This window comes from Athene cunicularia (assembly GCF_003259725.1).
Source record: "Athene cunicularia isolate RWA chromosome 6 unlocalized genomic scaffold, athCun1 chr6_part2, whole genome shotgun sequence".
Lineage (NCBI taxonomy): Eukaryota > Metazoa > Chordata > Aves > Strigiformes > Strigidae > Athene > Athene cunicularia.
In genome coordinates, this window is record NW_020799106.1 from 6,682,422 (window position 1) to 6,703,273 (window position 20,852).

The 20,852-nt window shown below is 47.1% G+C and overlaps 1 protein-coding gene across 1 annotated transcript in view; it reads left to right on the top strand.

The window, feature by feature from the left end:
- LOC113481846 (hexokinase-1) overlaps nt 1-20,852 on the top strand; it is a 47,870-nt gene extending 27,018 nt beyond the window's left edge. The window contains exons 5-19 of the mRNA XM_026851804.1: nt 1,272-1,391; nt 4,081-4,176; nt 5,451-5,550; nt 5,642-5,825; nt 6,039-6,194; nt 7,962-8,195; nt 9,718-10,022; nt 10,576-10,724; nt 10,822-10,941; nt 11,498-11,593; nt 12,517-12,616; nt 14,934-15,117; nt 17,213-17,368; nt 18,080-18,313; nt 19,049-20,852. Coding sequence (XP_026707605.1) covers nt 1,272-1,391; nt 4,081-4,176; nt 5,451-5,550; nt 5,642-5,825; nt 6,039-6,194; nt 7,962-8,195; nt 9,718-10,022; nt 10,576-10,724; nt 10,822-10,941; nt 11,498-11,593; nt 12,517-12,616; nt 14,934-15,117; nt 17,213-17,368; nt 18,080-18,313; nt 19,049-19,193 — 2,379 coding nt within the window. The 3' untranslated portion in view covers nt 19,194-20,852. The remainder of the gene's footprint in view (nt 1-1,271; nt 1,392-4,080; nt 4,177-5,450; nt 5,551-5,641; nt 5,826-6,038; nt 6,195-7,961; nt 8,196-9,717; nt 10,023-10,575; nt 10,725-10,821; nt 10,942-11,497; nt 11,594-12,516; nt 12,617-14,933; nt 15,118-17,212; nt 17,369-18,079; nt 18,314-19,048) is intronic.

Genomic DNA, 20,852 nt, shown 5'->3' on the forward strand with positions numbered 1-20,852 from the left:
TTTTTTTTTTTTTTTTTTTTTTTTTTTTTTTTTAACTGCTGCAGCCTGTGTGTAGTGCTTCCCCATCTCTCTGAGACTCTGTAAATTGTTCTTAATAAAGCTGTGCAGGTTAATCGCAAACAACAGATATCTTTTTGTACTCCCTCCCAATTATCCCCAGTCTTCTGGGCAGTTTTCCTGGCATCGTCCAACCAGTGATGCAGATAGGGTTGTAGGTTTATGTTTGTTGTTTGTTTTTTTTTTTTTCTTTTTTTTTTTCTTTTTTTCCCAGGGAGTTAAAATGTGAAGCAGTTATCTTCTGGGGCAGGTGGCAACTTGTTAATAGGTTTGACAACCATTTCTGGTACGGGTCAGTTCAAGGCATGTCTGGCTTTTTGATACTAGTAGATACAAATGTGTATTTTTGTTGCTTTAATTGCCAGGGCTTGATTTTTGCTTTGAGTGTTGCAGTCTACCTGAGGGGCTTTCCAAATAGCTTGGTGGGAGAACCATCCCTCGGTTTTGTGCCCACGCGCTCCCTGGCAAGCCTGGCTCTGAGCTGGGCTGGCAGGACCATGTGGTGCCACTGTCACAGGGCACCCTGAGGGCTGATCGAGGTGGTGAGGTGGGAATTGGTACCTGCAAGCCTGGTGCAGGCTGCCTGCTTAGTTCAGCCTTATAAAAACAAAAAAAATGCATAAAATGTTCCCATTTCTTATTGTTTCTCAGAACATGTGAAATATTTGGACAAATCCCCTGGGTTTCCTTTTTGTTTGTTTGTTGTGTGCTTTAGGAATAGATTTGAGAGAGGATGTCCTTTTGGGTGGCTCCTGCAAAGTGCTGGCTTCTCTGATCTCAGCAGTGCTTGAGTGAAGCAGATGTTGATCTTCTCTGCATAGCTGTAAAAGTGCTCAACCTCATGTGGGACTGGATCCCAAATGTTCTTTTGAGATGCTCCTTCCTGTTATTGAAAGGTTAAAAGAACATTTTTGTTCTCATCGAATGTTAAGTAGAAGGGTTATGGCAGGCTCGAGAGCCGCTTGTTTCAGGAAAAGCATTTTATATGGGTGTAAAAGGACAATGTATTTCATAATTTATTATTTAAGGTTTTAATATACACTGCCTGAGAGTATTTTCATAGTTTTGCCATGTAAATATCTTTTAAGATTTGGAGCAGATATTTTCCCCTTTCCCCCTTACCCAGTACAGTTGTCATATGCAGTTTGAAATATTTTTCTCCCTGAAACTCTATTTCTAATCATGGTGGTTTTATACTTTCCTCTTTCTTGTAGCTTTTTGATCATGTTGCTGAATGCCTGGGAGACTTTATGGAGAAACAACAAATCAAAGACAAGAAATTACCAGTCGGGTTTACATTTTCTTTTCCTTGTCGACAATCCAAACTAGATGAGGTAAGAAGATTTCACTATTTTCTTAATATGCAGAAGAGCTACCGTGTTATTAAAACACTGCTATGAAAGCAGTATCCCGAACAGGTCTCGTTTTCCGGATAAATGAGTGTTATATTTTACTGTCAGACTTCGTGTTTGTGTTTATGTTTCCGTCTGAAAGAGCTGTTAACAGATGACTAAGAGGCATCTGATGTTTTGTACTGCCTCTGCCTGAGCTCCTCAGTATTATGGTTTACCATGTAAACATGGCAGCAATTTTTCCTGCCTCATGTACAGCCTTTTTCACCTCTCCTTGGGTTGTAGCTGGGAAGGACCCTGCCCAGCAGCATTCGCTCACGTTTTGCTGAACTCCCCAAGTGCACGCACGGATCCGGATCCGGGTCTCCCTCCTGAGCAGCAGTGCTGAACCATGCCCCTGGCTCAGCACTGAGGGCGGTCAGGCAGGCTGCCTGGCAGCAACTGGCTTTAAAAAGGAATGGAAATAACCAGCCTTGTATGAAGTAGCTGATGAGATTCCCATGTCAAGGATGCTGTGATGTTTTCCTTCTTTTGCTCGTTATATCACAAATGACTCAGCAGCCTCTTGGTACAGCATTGCTATGGCAACGGGTGTAGCAAGTTAATGAGGAAAGTTAAATCCACATAAAACTCGTCAGAGGTTGCACGGCTAAAACACGACCTGCTTTTCTAGCTTGCAAGTCTTCAGGTTAGCCTGGTGCAACAGCTCCCCAGATGCTGGAGCTGAGGAGGGCCAGGTGAGGCATGGTTTTTATTACATTTTGTACTTCTTGAGAGATGCTGAGAGCTGAAACCAGGGGTGCCTACTAGCTCAGGGCCTGAGTGTAGTTAAGAGCAGAGAGCTGCCTCTTCCTGCATTGGTTCAGAAGAGATGAGTTGATTTTAGTGCAACTTTCCAGTCTGGCCGTGGTGCATGGCAAAGCTCAGGCTCCTGACCGCAGCAGAGCTGTGCTAGGGATGTGGTTGTGAAGTTGAGTTGCCCTTTGGAAAATTTGTTTGGCTGCATGATGGAAGACACTTGTGTTTGGGCTGGTTTGCTTAAACCCATTGGGATGAAATCATGTTGTGTGGGGCAGGGGGGCAGGCAGGTAGTGTGTGGGAATGGCTTGGGGACACCTGTAGAGACTTGATAAGAAGCGGCAGGGTGGAAGAGGATAGTTAGGAGACAAGAGAGGGTGTGTCTTAACAAAAAAAAATCACAAAACCAAAAAACTTGAGAGATTTTGTGATATTTTTGCCATTTGAAAAATATGTTTTTCTGGATTTTGCGGGCCAGATTTGTCCCTGGATTGCGGCTTCTGTGAGGCTGTGCTTGCCTGGGTGCTGTTTTCTTGTGCTTGGTGAGCAGAAGGAGGCAGGGTGGTCCCTGGTTTTTCCAAGGGTGACAAGGTGACACCTCATGGTTGGGTCCTGCTCAACCCTGCTGCACTCCAAGGGCTCCTCCCTGCTGCCAAGGGCTTGCTGGCGAAGCAAAAAATCCTTCCAGCGCAGCGGCCGGTCATGCTGAGAGGAGCTGCTCTTTGCCAGTGTGGTTTGACCAGTTTTCCGAATGACAAAAAGTTTGGTGGAACAAGAGGCCCTTTTGCCCGTTGAAGTTGTGCCTGCAGAGTGGGCTTTGCCCATGGTTTCCCTGAGCAGCGGCAGGGGATTTGCTTGGTTTCTGAACGATGCAAACTGAGTTTGTGGTTTGGTGGCAGGAGAATACCTCCTGGTCTGGAATGACCTGCCTGACCTTTCTGTCCCCTGTAGCTATCCCAGCTGGGAGGGCAAACGTGCACAAGGCACATGGTTGACTTTTAAGCTGGGATGTAGGAAAACATACACCTGAGAAAGGCTGCTTCTGCCTATAGGCTTCAGCTTCTCTGGTTTTTAGCTTCCTGGACATTTGTTGTGATAGATGTGAATATAGTGGTGGGTATGAAAAGCTGAGCTGATTTGACTTCTCTTTCCTGTTGACTACTATTGATGCTCTTTTCTTTCTTTTATTATTATTTACTTACATACTGAATGCTCTGAATCAGCTAGGCATTATCTAAATAGAAAAAAAATCAGATGCAGTCATTACCTTGGGGGATTTGCAGTCTCTTTATGACAGTTTGCAGACAAGGAATTCCATACCGGCATTTCTTTTTGATCTGTGCTGTAAGTCGGGGATGTACATTGCTACATTCCCAGTATTTCCATTTGCCTCAACCCATAAACGTGATCCCACAGTGAAACAAGGCCGGAGAGCTGGGACTTCAGGCAGCAAATGTGCATCAGTCTGATCCCCGCTGCAGCCAAGTCCTGGATGTACAAACATCATATCCCTTCTCTTTAGTCAGTCTCGCAGTGTCAGCGTTTTCTGAAAGCAGTCGTTTTCCATGGCCCAAAAGGATTAAATGGTTTTCCAAGAAAAACTGTCGAGGAGTAACAGGGAGAAGAGTGGGCTGAAAATAGAAAATGCAAAGAAACCATTTTCTAGCAAAGGAGGGTAAAACAGTTTTCCACCTTTCAGCTTAGTGTAATGAGAATCAAAACCATTAGTTGTCTCAGGTTGGGTTGTTAGGTCATAGAAGAGAGACCTGAAGATGCATTTGAAGCATAAAATCTTGTTTTTAGGGGGAAAAAAAAAAATCAGTTTGTGTCTTCTGGTGGCATCCTGTTGAATATTGCTCTCTTGTTTTATCAGGGTATTCTGATAACCTGGACGAAGCGCTTCAAAGCAAGTGGAGTGGAGGGAGCAGATGTTGTGAGGCTGCTTAACAAGGCCATCAAGAAACGTGGGGTAAATTGTACTTCTTTTTGTTTTTTTAACTCTGTATGACAGAAAACTGATATTTCTTTGTCAGGGTCCACCCTTTACATCACTAACTTGAGGGTGTGATCTTAGTGATGGTGCAGCTCTGCTTTCTTGCACAAAAATGTGTGGGTTTACCATTTGCTGGAAAACGGAGCGACATCAGAGTTGCTGTGTGGAAGCAGTGATTTTCCTCATAGCGCAAAACTGAGTTACTGTGTTGTGGTTTGTCATTGACAACCTTTAGCAATTTTACCGCTCTCCAAAAACTGAGAGGGTGCGGCGTGTCAGTGCCGCAGCTTTTCAGCCGTACTGACATGTCCCATTCCCGAGACACTGCCTCTCGTGCTCTGGGCTCAGCTGAGTTGTGCAGCTGCCTTGCTTGGGACTGGGAGAGGAGCAGAGTAGAAGAGATGGGGCATTGCAGGTTCAGTGAGCTGTGTTGCTCCTTGCAGTTTCTCGTTGTAGAGTGTGAAGGTGACCAGGTTGCTGATTTAAACAAATGAAACAGGCACTGACTGTGAGATGGGGTGAATTTGGGTTTGCATAATGCTTGCAGCCAAGGTGATACGTTGATTACTCAGCATCCAAATTAATCAGAAACTGGGCAGTATTTGCTCTATTTGGACAGTTGTGGACTCTTAAGCAAACCTGAGTTTTACTGTCACTGAATATTGTAGTCAGTTGCTACTATCAGACTTGGTATCAGGTAGGATAACACACTGAAGAAGCCGGAAAGGAATAGGCATGTGTCATCTGGATAGCTTATTTAGTTGCATTATTTGCATACATTTTTGTATTAAAATCTTCACATGAAATAAAACTCCTAGATTTTTTTTAAAGTGAGTTCTATGAGAAATACGTAACTTGGGAATATTTTCCAGATTGACTTGTCAGGCAACCGCATCAAATTACTCCATGATGTTTAACTGCAGAGTTCCTCCCTCCCTTACATACAGCCCTTTTCTTTCCTGCCTAAGGGTGCTTATGTGGGAGTGGGTCTTTGCTCTCTAGAATTACGCTACTGCTGGTTTGTTATTTGCCTGGTGCATTAGACTGCTCTCGCTGTCTTCTTGGGCATATGGGATAGGGAACTGCAGAGGGAACAGGTGATATTGAAAAAGATGAACTGTGGTGTTCAGACAAATCATTTATCTCCTGTTCCTTGTGAAATTAGCTGGTATAAGCAAACTGGTGATAAACAGAAGCAGCGTTTTCCAGAGAAGACGTATTGTCCAAGTAACATTTTGTTCCTCCGTCAGGACTACGATGCAGATATCATGGCTGTTGTGAATGACACCGTTGGGACTATGATGACCTGTGGTTTTGATGACCAGCGTTGCGAAGTTGGCTTGATCATTGGTAACGCACATTGCTGCTGCAGCATTCACGTGGCTTTTCTCCCTTTGCCTGGCCTGTTTGGTTAGCACCTTCTGATGTCCTTTCCCTAAAGGCACTGGCACCAACGCCTGTTACATGGAGGAGATGCGGCACATCGACCTGGTGGAAGGGGACGAGGGCAGGATGTGCATTAACACGGAGTGGGGGGCCTTTGGAGATGATGGCTCGCTAGAAGACATCAGGACTGAGTTTGATCGAGAGATCGACCGTGGATCCCTTAATCCTGGCAAGCAGCTGTGAGTGAGGCAGTTATTTGTGAGCTTTGCTGCTTTTTTTTTTTTTCTCTGCTCCATGCTCTTGTGTTATGAGTTCAGCAGTTCAACAGAGCTCAGCTTTGCCTGTGGCGAGGCAAAGAGCAGGCTGGGCAGGGTGGGCAGTGGCACAGCTGGGCTCTGCCTCCTGGTGTTGCCCGTGGACGGGTGGGTGACTGCTGCTGTCCTCTCCTGCAGGTTTGAGAAGATGGTCAGCGGGCTGTACATGGGGGAGCTGGTAAGGCTCATCCTGGTGAAGATGGCCAAGGAGGGTCTGCTCTTTGAGGGGAGAATCACCCCCGAGCTTCTCACCAAAGGGAAGTTTGAGACAAAGCATGTTTCTGCCATAGAGAAGTGAGTGGCTATACTTTTTACTCTCTGGGTTTCACAGTGACTCTGAATGTTAATATTCTAGGATCTCTTTTTGCATTGTGGGGAGATGTGCTGCACTGGGGGTGGCCGCCATCCTCCAGCGCAGCTGCAGAGCTGGCATGTGGGGACCCCCAGCAAACAGTCTGTGCCCTCCTCCCCAAGATTTCTCCCTTTTTCTGTGTTGGGAAGAACAATGAAAGCCTCTCAGTCGCTGCAGCTACAGGGTATGCGCTGTGGTACCTCTCACCCTGCTCACAAAAACTCAGAAGTTGCTACCCTGCAGCTAAACATGGGAGTGAGTTGGCTTAGTGCCTCCTAGCAAATACTTGTGTTGCTCCTTGCTGTATCCACGGGATTGCTGGGCAGAAAGAAAACAAGCGTGACAAGGCAGAGCATTCAGTCTCGTAGGCAGTGCCGGGTGCTACGTGGTGACCTCTGAGCTATGCGCCAGTTGGCTTCTTATGGTGTCATCACCCCTTTGGTCAGTACTTACTGACTCTCCCCCCCAGCATTTTTAAAATTCACATCACTGGGATAGTTTGTACTGTAGTCATTGGGCTGGTTTTTCTTTTTGAAATGCTGCTGATTTGGGGGCACGTGTGTAGAGGTACTGTGGGTTGCGAGTGCAACACCAAGGGAACAGCCAGTAACTTCTACAACGCCTGTTGCCCCCTGCCCCGTTCTACTCCTGTCCCTGCAGACTATTTTATCTGAACAGCTTTCCATTAAATGTGTGTGTTCATTCGCCTTAACCACAGAGGTCTGTGTAATGTTGAACAACAATGAGAAAAATAGTTATTGAGAAGTTCAGATACTTCCTGAAGAGCACTTTGGTTCTAAGTAGGGGGTGCATCCCTGTGCAGCCTCAAATTTCTAGCTGATGCTAGCAAGATGCAAGGGTCCTTAAAAAGATGGATAGAGTGCAGTTAGTACTGACAAGATAAACTTCTTGGGTTTTTTTGTCTGGGAAATAACTGAGCTGGACGTGGCTAAGTTTTGCCAGAAACTTTGCTCTCAGGCTGGATGCTAAGGAGGGAAAATGCAGTGCAAGAGGCAGAAATTCAGTGAGGTTGTCAAAGCCTGAAAAGAGACCCATTAGGATGAAATCACTTAGGCAACCTTCACTCAGGGTTTTGTTTTTCACACTGGGCTTAATTTACTGAGATAAACGAGTGAGCGTGGGATTAGGTGTATGCTCAGGCCTGTGCTGAATTGTGGGGCTGGTGCTTCCTGCTCCAGAGAGAAGCTGTTTGCAGTTTAAAGCATCAGTTTGATGAAAAAGTGTTTAATTCCTCCAGGTCTGTAAAAGTCCTTGGAAGTTGCTAATTGTCTTGGGGATGCACCGAAGGAGAGACTTGCACACATTTGCTGTGGGACAAGTTTCCAGTGACACAGGGTACCTCTTCTTGCCTTGTAGGAAACAAACTTGGAGGAGGGCAGGCTCTTGGGTACATAGAGGAGTAACCCAGCCCGTAGGGTGGCTGCTGTGGTACCTGGAATTGCGTGGTTTGTAGGTGGCATATTTGCACCAGGCTTTAATGGAAAGCTGTTTCTATCTGTGAATGAATGAATATTTAGAGCATTTTATTTCAAGCTTCATGGAGCTTCCCAGCCCAGTTCTCTTAAGAATTTTTCCTTGTAACACCTTTCTCAGACCCCAGGCAGGGATGCCCATGGTCGGCTGTGCCTCAGTCCTGCATCGTATAGCTCCCCCACTCAAAAGCCCCCTTTACTGCTCTCTCTTTGTAGGAGCAAAGAAGGTTTGAACAAAGCCAAAGAAATTTTAACCCGCCTGGGGGTGGAGCCATCCCACGAGGACTGCATCGCCGTCCAGCACGTCTGCACCATCGTGTCCTTCCGCTCGGCCAACCTGGTGGCCTCTACACTGGGTGCCATCCTCAACCAGCTGCGGGATAACAAAGGGGTCGGCCGCCTCCGGACCACCGTGGGGGTCGATGGCTCCCTCTACAAGATGCATCCGCAGTGAGTCCCTCTGCTCCTGCCCTTAACACTCAGCTCAAAGGGTCGAGCACGTAACCCCCAGACGTCATCCAGGCGTGTGGTTTGGGGCTGTGGGTGATGAGGAACCCGAAACGTGGGCGTGGGGGTTTGCTCTGAGATGGGGGGCTTAGTGAAAGGGAGATGTCTTTAAGTGAAGAAGTAAGGTGAGATTTTAGAAAAACAACAAAACCACCAAGAAAATAAACAAAACCCTGAGTAAGTGGATACTGCAGTATCAGCGAAGACTGTGGTGGTTTGACCTTATGGATCTCAATAGACCTCTTGGAAGGAGAGTTGCTTTGTACAAAATAATTCCTTTGTGTCTGTGGATTGGGCTTTTGAGGAGACGTGCATTAATGCACCTTGACCTTCATTTTCAATTCAAACTCATTTTTTTGGGAAATGAGTGTGCTGAACCCTGTTTTTTTTCAGTCTTTTCTGAGGACATAGCTGGAAACGAGGGGAAAAAATTAGTGCTTATGTTTCCATGGCCTTTTAAAAACTGGCTTTATCTTGTTTTTCCCCATCTTGAATGTTACCTATTTAATCAAACAGATTTATGTAGAAGTCAGAGGGGAATTTGACCTCCTGCTGTGGGTGCATCTGGTCCTGGTGACAGGGTTTGGTGTGAACCTTAGTGTCAGAAACAAGCCCAGTGCCCAAGCCCTGATGCTGTGGATGTCTGGGGGTGGCTGCTGGCCTGTGTGCACTGGGAGAGCATCACCTGCGTAAGGGTTTCCAAGTTCAGGATAAAGAAATGGAAGAAATAGGCAGTGTGCAGGTGTGGTTTATGCACGCATGGTAAAAGGCTTTTGTTTAGTAAATAATAACTGGTGATAACAAGTCAGCTTCCAGTCTGGGCCGTAGGATTTAGCTGTGGGTACTGAAGGGGAGCCCAAGCACAGTGTACAGGACGTACCTTGGCACTGGAGCTGGGAGGCCTGAGTATATCATTGATGAGGAAACTTTTGAGAGGAGAAATGTGTTTTAACGTTTCATTTCAGTTTCTCATTATTTTGCTGGAAGAAAGAAAAAGTTCCTTAGTTAAAGAAAACTGGAAAATTTTGGCAAACAAAAACATTTCCAAGAATGCTATTTTGAGTAGGTTTTCTTTGTGAGCAGGTCTAGGGTGTGTTAAGATAATTTTTTGTTTCTGAACTGTTTCTGCACACCATCTAAACCAGTGAGTTCAGGACAGCTTGATGACCCCAGGAGAGGGGATCAGAGCAGCACTGGAGCCAGAGGGTTTCTCCCATCTAGGGTCAGGTTGAGGGGATGAGACTCTGATGCTCCCTGCCACTTTTTGCTACATTCCTTAGAAATTCAGGAGGAAAGAGGCCATAGGGAAGAACAGCAGTTTTACTACTTGGAAGGCTGTGGCTGGTGTGGGTGTGATGAGACTCCTCGCTCTCTCTGTGGTCGGTCCGTGTTGGCAGTGCAGATTTTGGGGGGCCGTGGGGGAGGCAATGCAGATGGTGGGCTTGCAGCCTCCTCTCCCCGCCAGGTACGCCCGGCGCTTGCACAAAACCACCCGGCGCTTGGTGCCCGACTCAGAAGTGCGGTTCCTGCTGTCGGAGAGCGGCAGCGGGAAGGGAGCAGCGATGGTGACGGCGGTGGCGTATCGGCTCTCGGAACAGCACCGGCTCATCGACGAGACGCTGGCTGAGTTCAAGCTCACCCACGAGCAGCTGCTGCAGGTGAAGAAGAGGATGAGAGCAGAGATGGAAGCAGGGCTGAAGAAGAAGACTCATGAAACTGCCAAAGTGAAAATGCTGCCTACCTTTGTACGCAGCACGCCGGATGGAACAGGTAGAGGCTTCACTGGAGTGAGGGCACCTGCTCGGCTGCGGAGTGCTCGAAAGGGGCTCCCAGCGATGGGGTTTGGTGGAGGGTGAGCAGATCTGGTGCAAGATAAGCCTCCTGATGTGCGAAGGAGGAGATCTCAGCCTGTGCTGCCCTTGTGCTGGTTGCTGGCAGCCTGGCCCTATGTCCTTGCCCTAGGGTGCAAGCAAGCCACAGCCTGGCAGGAGAAAACCACAGCTGAATCCATAACCCAAAGCCATCAGAGACCTGTTCGCACAGTCTGGGTGGTTTTTTACATTTCAGGGTGGCTGGCCAAATTTTGTCTTTCTCTTAGGGAACAGTTGTGTGGATCCTCTTTCTCTTGTTGGTTTAAAACAAAACAAAACCAAAAAATTTATTAAAAAAGTGCTGGAATGATCAGAGCAGCATCTAAAATCCTCCTTTGATGAAGATCTTCCCAACTGAGTTTCTAAGAGGTTTTATATCGAAGTGCTCCACGGGGAAAGCACTTTTTTGGATTTTGCTTCTGGTTCCTTAATACACATGTATTCTTTTACAGAGAATGGAGATTTTCTGGCACTTGACCTTGGAGGGACAAACTTTAGAGTTTTGCTGGTGAAAATCCGCAGCGGTAAAAGGAGAACAGTTGAGATGCACAACAAGATCTATGCCATTCCTATAGAGGTGATGCAGGGAACAGGAGAAGAGGTATTTGTGTTTCTCTTGCAGTACTGCTGCTTTTTAAATACTTTCCTAAGAGCGTGTAACAAGTACAACTTAAACTGTGTGACTTTTCTCTTTCAAGCTGTTCGATCACATTGTTACCTGCATTTCTGACTTCCTGGATTATATGGGGATAAAAGGAGCACGTCTTCCTCTTGGCTTCACGTTTTCCTTCCCTTGCAAGCAGACCAGTCTGGATGCTGTAAGTTCTTTAGTATCTTTTAAATCTGCTTTTGTGCTTATGAAATGTCAAGTGTACAGAATAACATTTGAGTCTTAGTGAAAATAAGATGAATATTAATATATAAGGAAGTAGGAAATAGGCAGTGATGTTAGGAGCAGCATTTAATGTCCAGCTCTGAAATGTTGTCATCTTGCTGATGGTAGAGGCATGGTCAAGACTTTGGAGACTGACTGAGAGAGAAGACGGGTTGTTCAGCAAAATGTAGCACCTGTGGTGGTGAATACTGGAAAACCTCCTCCTTGAGCTGAGGGGCCCCTATGAGACTGTGTACTGACTGGCATAAATATTCATGCTGGGACCGTGGGGTTGGAGCTGCAGTGTGTGATAGATAATCTGTGGTTGCCTGCGTGAAGTGTTGTGATTTTGCGCTTTTAAAGGCTGGGGAGGTGGGCAAATGCAGGGAGGTTATCAGATAAAAATGCTCAGTGATTGTTCCTTAGAGAGGACTGTAAGATTTTTTGGGACAATCTATAGTGCACTGGGAAACTTGATAACCTATTTTCTTTCTTTTTAGGGTATCCTTCTCAACTGGACAAAAGGCTTCAAAGCTACAGACTGTGAGGGAGAAGATGTGGTATATTTGCTTAGAGAAGGAATTAAAAGAAGAGAGGTGATTTTCCTTTTGGTTTTGTTTTCTTTTTCTCCTCCTACTTCTCCCTCTTCTCCAGACTTGACAGATCTCGTGGGTGAGGCTGGCTCCCTCTTGCAGGGTTTGTGTGCCTTGAGACACGGGCTGTGCCTCCCGTCCTGCACAGAAGGTGTTTGGAGGGTGCACAGTGGAAATGGAAGAGTTCAGCCACCAGACTGAAATTGCTACTCCAAATGAGCTACACTGGGGATTTTGTTTCATTGCTTGTTTTTTGTTTTTGTTTTTTTTTTTTTCTCCCCAGAGGCTTCTCACTTTCTAAATTTGGCAGAAGTTTCAAAGCTTCTTTCAAACCCTGTGGCAGTTTTCACTGCATCAGAGCTTGGAGAAAGCAGGAGTTTTCAATACAGTGATTGTAGGAATGAACCTCAGTGCACCCTAAATGACAGTTTTCTCCCCTCCCAACCCTTGATCTTGAAAAAGCCTCAAGCAGCTTAGCAGAAACTTTCTAGGAAGGGAAGAAAAATAGCCTGTGGAGAGCATTCATCCTGCAGAGTTTTTATCAGCTAGTGAAAAGGACGTCTTCAAAACCTTTGCTACTGGATTTGCTACCACACTGTTGCAGTACTGAATGGCCGTAGACCTCTACCATGTGCCTGTACACAAGATCTGTACTTAAATATACCTAAGCCAAAGAGAATAGTCAGAAATTATCCTTCCTTCTGACAGCATAGTCTATCGTAAATAGAGCATGTGAGGAGCCTTAGGTACCTGATAGTAGATTAAGTTCCTATTTTTGCACGTGTAAAATCAGGCTGGTACTTTCAGTTGTTTGTTTCCAGTGTGTTTTGACAGCATCCCTTTGGTGTGCTCTTTTCATCTCCCCTTTGCTGTGAGGAGTTGCCCCAAACCCAGAGTTCTCACTGTTGCATTTCTCTCTGCCAAAGGAGTTTGACTTGGATGTGGTGGCTGTGGTGAATGATACGGTGGGCACAATGATGACTTGTGCTTACGAAGACCCAAACTGTGAAATCGGACTCATTGTGGGTATGTGGTAGAGCTCCTTTTTATTTGGCACTTTTTTATTAAACAGTGTGTCAACACAACTGTCTGTATTCTCATGGTGACATCCCTGTGGTTACCTGCAAATACAGCTAGGGTGTTCAGGAGTGGGAGATTCTGAGATTAACAGCTATTCATTCAGAAGCAAGCTGCGTGAAGGAGTTAAGAGCAAAATTCAACAGCCAGCTTAGTTCTGCCCGCAGTCAGTTGAGATACACGCAGGCTGTAATGCTGAACAAATCCTGCCTGTTTTGTCTGGGAAGGGCACTGTGCTGCAAACGTGGGCTCAGGTAGCCTCACCACCTCCTGGAGTAGCTGTTCATTTAGCCTGTAAGTGTTTCCCTGTCAGGGTGTTCAGGTAGCCCACAGCTTCCCTCGAGCATGTGGTCTCTCAGAATAGACTTGTAAAGCACAGCCACAATTCCCGAATGGCATGTGATGGAAAGCTCTGATAGACAAAGCGCAGCGACTGACAGCTCCCTTCCCAGCAGTGAGACAGCTGAAATCATTCCACAGGCGACTGCCGATGCCTTTGCAAGTGCCACGCTTGGCGTGCCTGAGGCACGGGGTGGTGTGAATTCCCAAAGCTGTTCAGAGAAACGAGTTTTCAGTGGGAGAGAAGGGGACGAGGCGCTTGCAAGCTTTAAGAGCGCTTTCACTTGTGAGGGGGGGTTGTAGGAAAATAAAACGCCACCAGTTTCTCCTCCAGACAGTTGGAAAATGTCCAGGATGACTCAGCAGAGTGCAGTGTGGGTAGGAAGCTGTCTGTGCAGCTCCGTCGCTGGCGTGCTTTCAGGGATAGAGTTCCCTGCAGGGAGGACAGCGTGTCCTTGGGGTGCTGAGAGCATCTTCTGAGGACCGTCTGCTGCAGCCCTGCCAGGTAGGCTGTCCAGCCAGCGCCTCTGCGTGCAGAGCAGCGCGTCGGAGGTGGCCTGGGTACATCTGGGCTAATGAGAGCGAAAGCCCCAGGGCTCTGACAGCTCCCTCTGCACTGCCTGACTGGCCTTGGCCGGGCTGAGAGCGCTCGCTGAGGTGTCTACGTGAGCCAGCAGCTGCCCTGCTCTCCCCAGTGCAGGGAGGTGGGTGAACTTTCCCGCTGTTGCTTGGCAGGGAAAAATAATCTTGCAAGGGTGAGTTCACACTGGTACCACTTCTCCTGCCCAGCAGAGCCGATGCTTTGAGTTTCCACTGCTGAATACTTTGGAAACTGCCACTGATGAGACCAGGTCTCTGCTTTTCATCTGCTGGCATCTACAAGCCTGTCAAACAGCCTGTATTTAATAGGTGTCCACATATTCAGGCAGCCCTTACGTTGCTCGTTCTGCATGATGAGACCTGGTGTTGGGAGGTTGGCCAGTGCTGATGGTCTGGTTTGATCCTGCAAACCTGGGTCTCGGTCTGCAAGCCCAGACTTTCCTCCCCAAACCTGGGGCTCAGCTCTCCTGAATCAGGGCGTTACTGTGGGAGGATCTATTTTTGCTCAGACTTTATTGATACAGTGCCATAAAAGAATTGTAGAGAAAAGCAGACTTGCTGATAGAATTGCTGTAGAATCTGTGATGCAGGTTAAAATGAGAGTTTGGTAGGCACCTTCAGGAAAACTTTTGCCCCAGGTAGCAGCAAAAGCTGCCTCTGCTAATAAAGCTTTGCTCCCTAAGGCTTCTGTGTACATGGAGCATTTTGTAATTGCCGCACTCCTTAGGATCCCCTTTAAGCGGAATCAGATGTGGCATCGTTTCAACATGGAAGTAACCTTCCTGCTGGAGAAATTACTTAAGCAATATGAATCAGAAAAAAAAAAACAAGCAGGAGCTAAAAAATACCCTGCAATTAGCTGGTAAAACCCCATGGTTTTTCTTTGCTTGGTGCCTCAGAACTTGCTGAGGTTTTCAGTTCAGCAGATTTTGCCCATAATTTGGTGGCTCCGTGGGCTTTGTGGAAGGTGGTTCTAACTTCAGAATGCAGCTGGTAGCTTGCTGCGGTTCTGGGCTCAGAGGCACGTGAGGGTTGGTGTGCCAAAAGTGCTGCACTGCTGCTCCTCCCTGTAGCGTGGGACCCTCAGCCCTGATGGCCTGCGTGAGCCTCTTCTCTGAGCAGAGCACCACGGCACTGCTGTTCTCCTTCAGTTTAGCATTATTCAAGATGTTTTGGTTTTTTTGCGACGTTTCAAATGATGATTTGACTTCATCACTTGGAAAAATCCATTCAGGATCCCCCATGAAGGTTTTTTCAGGGATGTCGTGCTTGTTCTAGTATTGTTTTGTTCCAAACAAAGAGTAATTTCGGTATTTTCTTCTTTCAGGAACTGGCAGCAATGCCTGTTACATGGAAGAGATGAGAAACATAGAGATGGTGGACGGTGAGCAAGGACGGATGTGTGTGAACACGGAGTGGGGAGCGTTTGGAGATAATGGATGCCTGGATGATATCAGGACAATATATGACAAAGCTGTTGATGACTATTCACTAAATGCTGGAAAGCAAAGGTACTGGGGCATAAGTGGTGTGCTAAGTATAAACCAGGCTGCCTTAAATGCTTTTAAGAGAGAATTGGATTTCTCCCAGTTGGAGAAGGGAGAGGTTAAGAGTGGAAAATGACTGCAGCCCTGCTATCCTGTGGGATCTCACTCCTCTGTGCTTTTTCCAGTCGAAGCTTTTTTGCCACATATTTGCTGCTGTGGGTTTTTGGTGAGAACTTCAAGAGTCTTGAAATTCCTAAGAGACCCTTTCTCATCCTGCGTTGTACTGAGGGGGTTAAGATGGCTTGTCAGTCTTTTGCTCTTGGTCTCAGTTTAATCTCTTAGCTCTTTGTAGAGGGCTCTGCTGCTAGAAATCCTCAGCCTAGACCAGCCTGCATGGCTGGAGCTTGGAGCTGCTCACTGTAAAGCAGTCAGGAACTTTCTAGCAGTTGCAGCCAGCTCTTATTTCAGGCAATTTTCTGGATTGAGTATGTCACGTTAGAGGACCTGCCTTTCTTGGGCCTGGCAGTTGGTCCCCTTTTGGCAGTCCAGCTCTTGTTTGGGCAAGTGCTTCCCTGTCCCGCTCAAGACAGGCCTGACAAGGAGATGTACCCAGCACTGATAAAACTGGGCTAGACTGCTGCATGCCCAGGCTACAGTTTTTCACAATTTCTCTGCAGCAGTGCTTTGATGCTGGGAGCTTTTAAAAAGATTTTGTGACTAGAGTAAATTTGCCTGAAAACCTGGGGGATGCAGACAAGTTGGCAGGTCCCCTGAGAGGCTTTTTAGAAGTTAGGGCTGAAACAGACCCAGCGAGGCAGACGCTGAGCAAGCCTGATGCAGCGGCAGAGCTGGCATGCAGTAAGTAGCCAAAGGCAGTAGCGGAGACTGCCAGGGGGAATAATTTATTCCAGAGAGACTTAGGCGCTCAGGAGGGAGGACACTTGCTGGGTACAAGCCTGAGAGAGCTCACAGTATTAAATGGACTGTGTGGCCTGCATCCAGGGAGATGGTGTGCTGGGCTCTGCTCAATCCAGGGCAGAACCCCTGCTTTAGAGCTTCAGGAGGTGAAATAAAGGATGCGTCTCTGAATGCACTTTTCAAGAAATGGAAGTGTGTTCAGTTCTCACTGGTAAGGGCACAGCTCATGGACCCCAAAATGCTCCATTCAAACCGCAGTTATGCTGGAGGGGAAGAAACGCAAAGCGGACTGGGCTGCCCTGTGCCGGTGCTGAGCATCGCTCGTGGACCGCTCCTTGTGGTGTGCTGGGAAGAGGTCTGCAGGTGGAAGATATTCCCTCTCTCTAGCCTGGGGGCAGGCCTGCAAGTGGGAAACTTGGGTCCTGTGTGCAAAGTGGGGGGCAAGAGGGGTTCAAGACAGCTTGGTTCCTCCCTGTGGTTTTTGGACAACTGGTTCCCTACTGGAAGCCAGGTGCTGGAGTTAACTAAAAGCATAAACCAACCCTGGACCACCCACCCCCCATTCCTTTCCTCAAGCTTGCTAGTTCAAAGGTCAGTGATCCTGTGAACATGCTGGATGTACCTTTTCACATCTTTTATCTTTCATAGGGTTTTGCAGCACAGGGCTCCCTTAAAATGCTGCACTCGCAGTGGCTGTACCTTGTGGTTTTCCTGTAATTTTGCTGCATGGAGCCGCTGAGCTTTTTCTGTTGAAGGTCTTAGCTGTGCTTCAAGAGGGCTCCCAAATACTGGGTTGTGGAGACAAGTTTTCCCCCGTGTCCACTCAGGGCTATCATGGGGGCATGCACAGCAAATTTGTCTTTCATCTTGGCGCCGTTCTGCTCTCTGGTGACAGGTTTTAATTTCTTCCATCTGGGAGAAGTACCAGCCATCATTAACAGCAGTGTGGCTGGGGGAACACGGTAGTGAGGAACAGGTGAAGTGTTTGTAGACTCTTGTGGGCTCACAAGGCTTCCCACTGAGGCTTCATGCATTTCCTTGCCCAGTTTTTCTAGCGAGTGGCCATTCTGTGTAAATCAGGTTGCGTATTTCACGTCCCCAGTGCGTGCAGCGGGACACTTGGCTGGTAACGCGGCTGTGGTGCTGCCTTTGCAAACGTGAGCAGCATCCCTCTGAGCTGTGACACTGTCTTCCATTGCAGGTACGAGAAAATGATCAGCGGGATGTACCTGGGGGAAATAGTCCGTAATATTTTGATCGACTTCACCAAACGGGGCTTCCTCTTCAGAGGTCAGATTTCAGAGACACTGAAGACCAGACATATTTTTGAAACCAAGTTCCTTTCTCAGATTGAGAGGTAAGAGCACTGCGCGGGTGGCTGTTCAGGGTGAAACAGTGTGGTAACGCTCATCTGGTGACACTGCTGGAAGGAAGGGACAGCTGGAGAGCATTGCTTGGTTCTCCAGAGATAATTTTGGTTTCAGTAAGAGCCTGTGCATGTGCAGAAGGACTCTTTACAATGTCATCTGAAATTCTAGCAATGCTTACTGCTAAACCATGGGAAGGGCTGTCAAGGATTCCCTTCCTGTATCATTTTGTTTGCTTGCTTGGAAATCAAGCCATTTTCCTGTGCCACTTCTGTACGTGTCTAGCTATAATTGTTGAGCTGAATGGATGTTAGCTGAATGAGCACCTCTTCACTGGATATTTTTGTGTCTTTATTGCTCAGACTCTGTGTTTTAAAGTAATCTCAAAGCTTTTTGAGTCTTTATGGGGGGAAACCCCAAGTTGGTTATCAAAATGTTTTCTGGAAATGCCCTTTGGTAAGAAAAGAGAAGGGGAGGCAACGCAGAGCTGGACTTGGAGCCTCCCTTGCTGCCTGTGCCTCTCTCCTGCACTGCAGCATGGTGCTGGGGTGAAGGAATTTGCATTCCCTGAGGTCTCTTGTGCTGGCAGGAAAGGCTGCTGCCTGGTGCGGGTGCGTGGAAGCAGCCGTCAATGCAGTGGGGTTTGTGGCAGTGGCTTGACTGAGGGAAACCTTTAACACTGTGCTCTTCTGCTTGTGCAGTGACAGGTTAGCCTTGCTGCAGGTGCGAGCCATCCTCCAGCAGCTGGGGCTCAACAGCACCTGCGACGACAGTATCATTGTCAAGACGGTGTGCGGAGCGGTGTCGAGGCGAGCAGCTCAGTTGTGCGGCGCTGGAATGGCTGCGGTTGTAGATAAAATTAGAGAGAACAGAGGATTAGAGCACCTGGAGATAACGGTTGGTGTGGATGGGACTCTGTACAAACTACATCCACAGTGAGTATTCACCTTTGCAGCATTTGTTTGCCTGCAGTCTGTAGCGTGTTGCGTGTACGTCCTTCCTCTTGACTCACCAAACTAGTCTCTCTTACTTGCCAGGATACGAGCCAGGGAAAAGAAATCTTAATCAGAGGTGGTGAGGGCTTTCTAAAGGGCAATGAGAGGATCATGAAGGACTTGTGAAGGATTCTTGGGGCGGTGACAAACTGAGGGGGACGTAGCTTGCTGAACAAGTTGGAAGCCGCACAGCAAGGGAAGGATCTCTTGGCTATGCAAAGGCGATGACAGAGCAGTGCTGAAGTGCCTGGTGCCTCTTTGGAGGAGGATGTTTCTGTTCAGTGTGCGCAGGAGATGGGCTGCTGTGAAGCAATGGCAGGAGAGGGCAGAAATCTAAAAGAATTGACGCCAGGAGGAGGAGAGGACTAGTGCCCATCTCTGGTGTGCCTGGAGGGAGATGGATGGGGAGGAAACAACTATGTCATCTCTCCTCTCCCCTTTGCTGTGGTACTAGCAATCCAGGTTAACCACACGTGGACAGAGAGGCAGGGGCAGGATGCAAATGCTTTTTTCCTTTAACTCCCACTGCTCCAAGTCTTCAAACCCACCCTAGTTTCCAGAATTTTAGTTCTTTCCCCAGAGAAATGGGGAGCACCACAAAGGCCCGTGGCAGTGCTGCGCTCTGCAGGTGCTGTGGGACCTCCCTCACCCACTGCCCTTGTTTTCCTTTCACAGTTTTTCAAGGATCATGCACCAAACGGTCAAAGAGCTGGCACCCAACTGCGACGTGACCTTCCTGCTGTCGGAGGACGGCAGCGGGAAAGGGGCAGCGCTCATCACAGCGGTGGGATGCAGGCTTCGCGATGCCGAGCAGAACTGAACTCCACCTCCTCACCCCGATTCTGTCTTGTGAGCACTTTCTCATAAAGCAGCGACTGCATAGTCAGAACTGGTAAAAACCCAGAACTCACTGCTTTATCGGGGAAAAAAAAATCAACTAATGACATAAAAAATAGGATACAAGATAGAATGTGTGCTGTTAATAATATCTCCTGTTTCTGGACCCCAATCTGCATGTTTCTTATTCACCTTGTTGGTACCTTCCCCATCTGTAGGTCATGGAAAAATCAGTCTATAATTTCCGCAGCTGTCAAAAATCGGTTGTTGTCTGAGACAAAATTACCCCCAAGTGATGTGCGTTGAGAGCTACCGTTGCATCGTACCAAATGTGTTCTTTGCAGCATCCCTGTTAAGCGCACTGCCAGCACGCTGACCACCAGACTGGGTGTTGATGCTTTTAGTGAAGGGGAAGCAACAGTTCCCTCCTGCATATCTACCTGCTGTTGTTTCGTCTAAAGCGATTGTGAAAACATTATGGTGTGTCAGCACTGTGCACGCACGTAACTCTATACTGGGACTTGACAATACGACTTGCTTTCTTGATGCCTGTTTTGTCATGGTAAAAGTAAACGCCCTTGTCCCACAAATCTGGTTCCACTGGTATTTCCCATTGCTTCTGTGAATAGTGTTGTGTTACTGGGTGAAATCTGTCACGTTTTGGCAAGAAATCCCTAAAGAGTAAAACAAAGTGGTTGGTGATTGGGGTAATCCAAATCTCCAGACCTGGGAAATCAGTAGATTTATGGTCCCTCCACGGGCTGTGCTGTATTCTTCTGTTTAAGAGTTCTTATAAAAAATATTTTCTATCTCTTCTTGTTAGTCTAGATCAGGGCTCTGCAGCTGCCCTTCTACTGAATCTGCAGCTAGACAGTGTCACTCGGATGTGTATACTTCCGTCTCTCGCCTTAAATGGGTATTTGCTTCCACACAAAGCTTTAATCTTTAATACTGCTAAGCAGCCACTCGAAACACAAACACTCAGCTAGAGTTAGTGATCAGAAAGGAATATGAGGGTTTGATTTTCATCTTGCCTTTGAGGACCCGGGTGCATAAACTAAACAAACCACAAAGCCAAAATCAGACCCAGCTTATTCCAAGGACTAAAGCAACAACTAAGATCATGTACACTTGGTGTATCCTGTCCTCTTGTCGAGTCGATGCCATTATTATATTTGCATACCAGTTGCATTACTTAACTTGAGAAGCAGTTACGAAGGCAAACGTTGAATAACGTTTGCATGTCATGCCACTTTCTGCAAGTAGTCCTTGATTCCCACTCTTCCACCAAAAATGAATTTGAGATGTCTGCATGGTTTTCCCTGCTGCCTTTTCCTGCAGAAAGTAGATGGAAATTTGCAGGCTACTCCTCTTTGTCCTCATTCCACTCCTCTAAGATTTGGATTGCCCTACCTATCGATAACATTTCAATATGCGTTATGGTGCACTGTGAGTGAATGTTGTAAAGTAACATGTGAGTCACAAACAGTCATTGCAGCTTTAAGTGTGTGTCTACCTGAAAAATTGCATGCCTAACTGGTTTTGCAAAGGTAGAGAGTCTTTTTACTTTGCACACTAGTAGCTCCGATACTAGTGTTACGTGATACTTGTGAAAATATTAAACTTTTTTGATGTGCGTTAA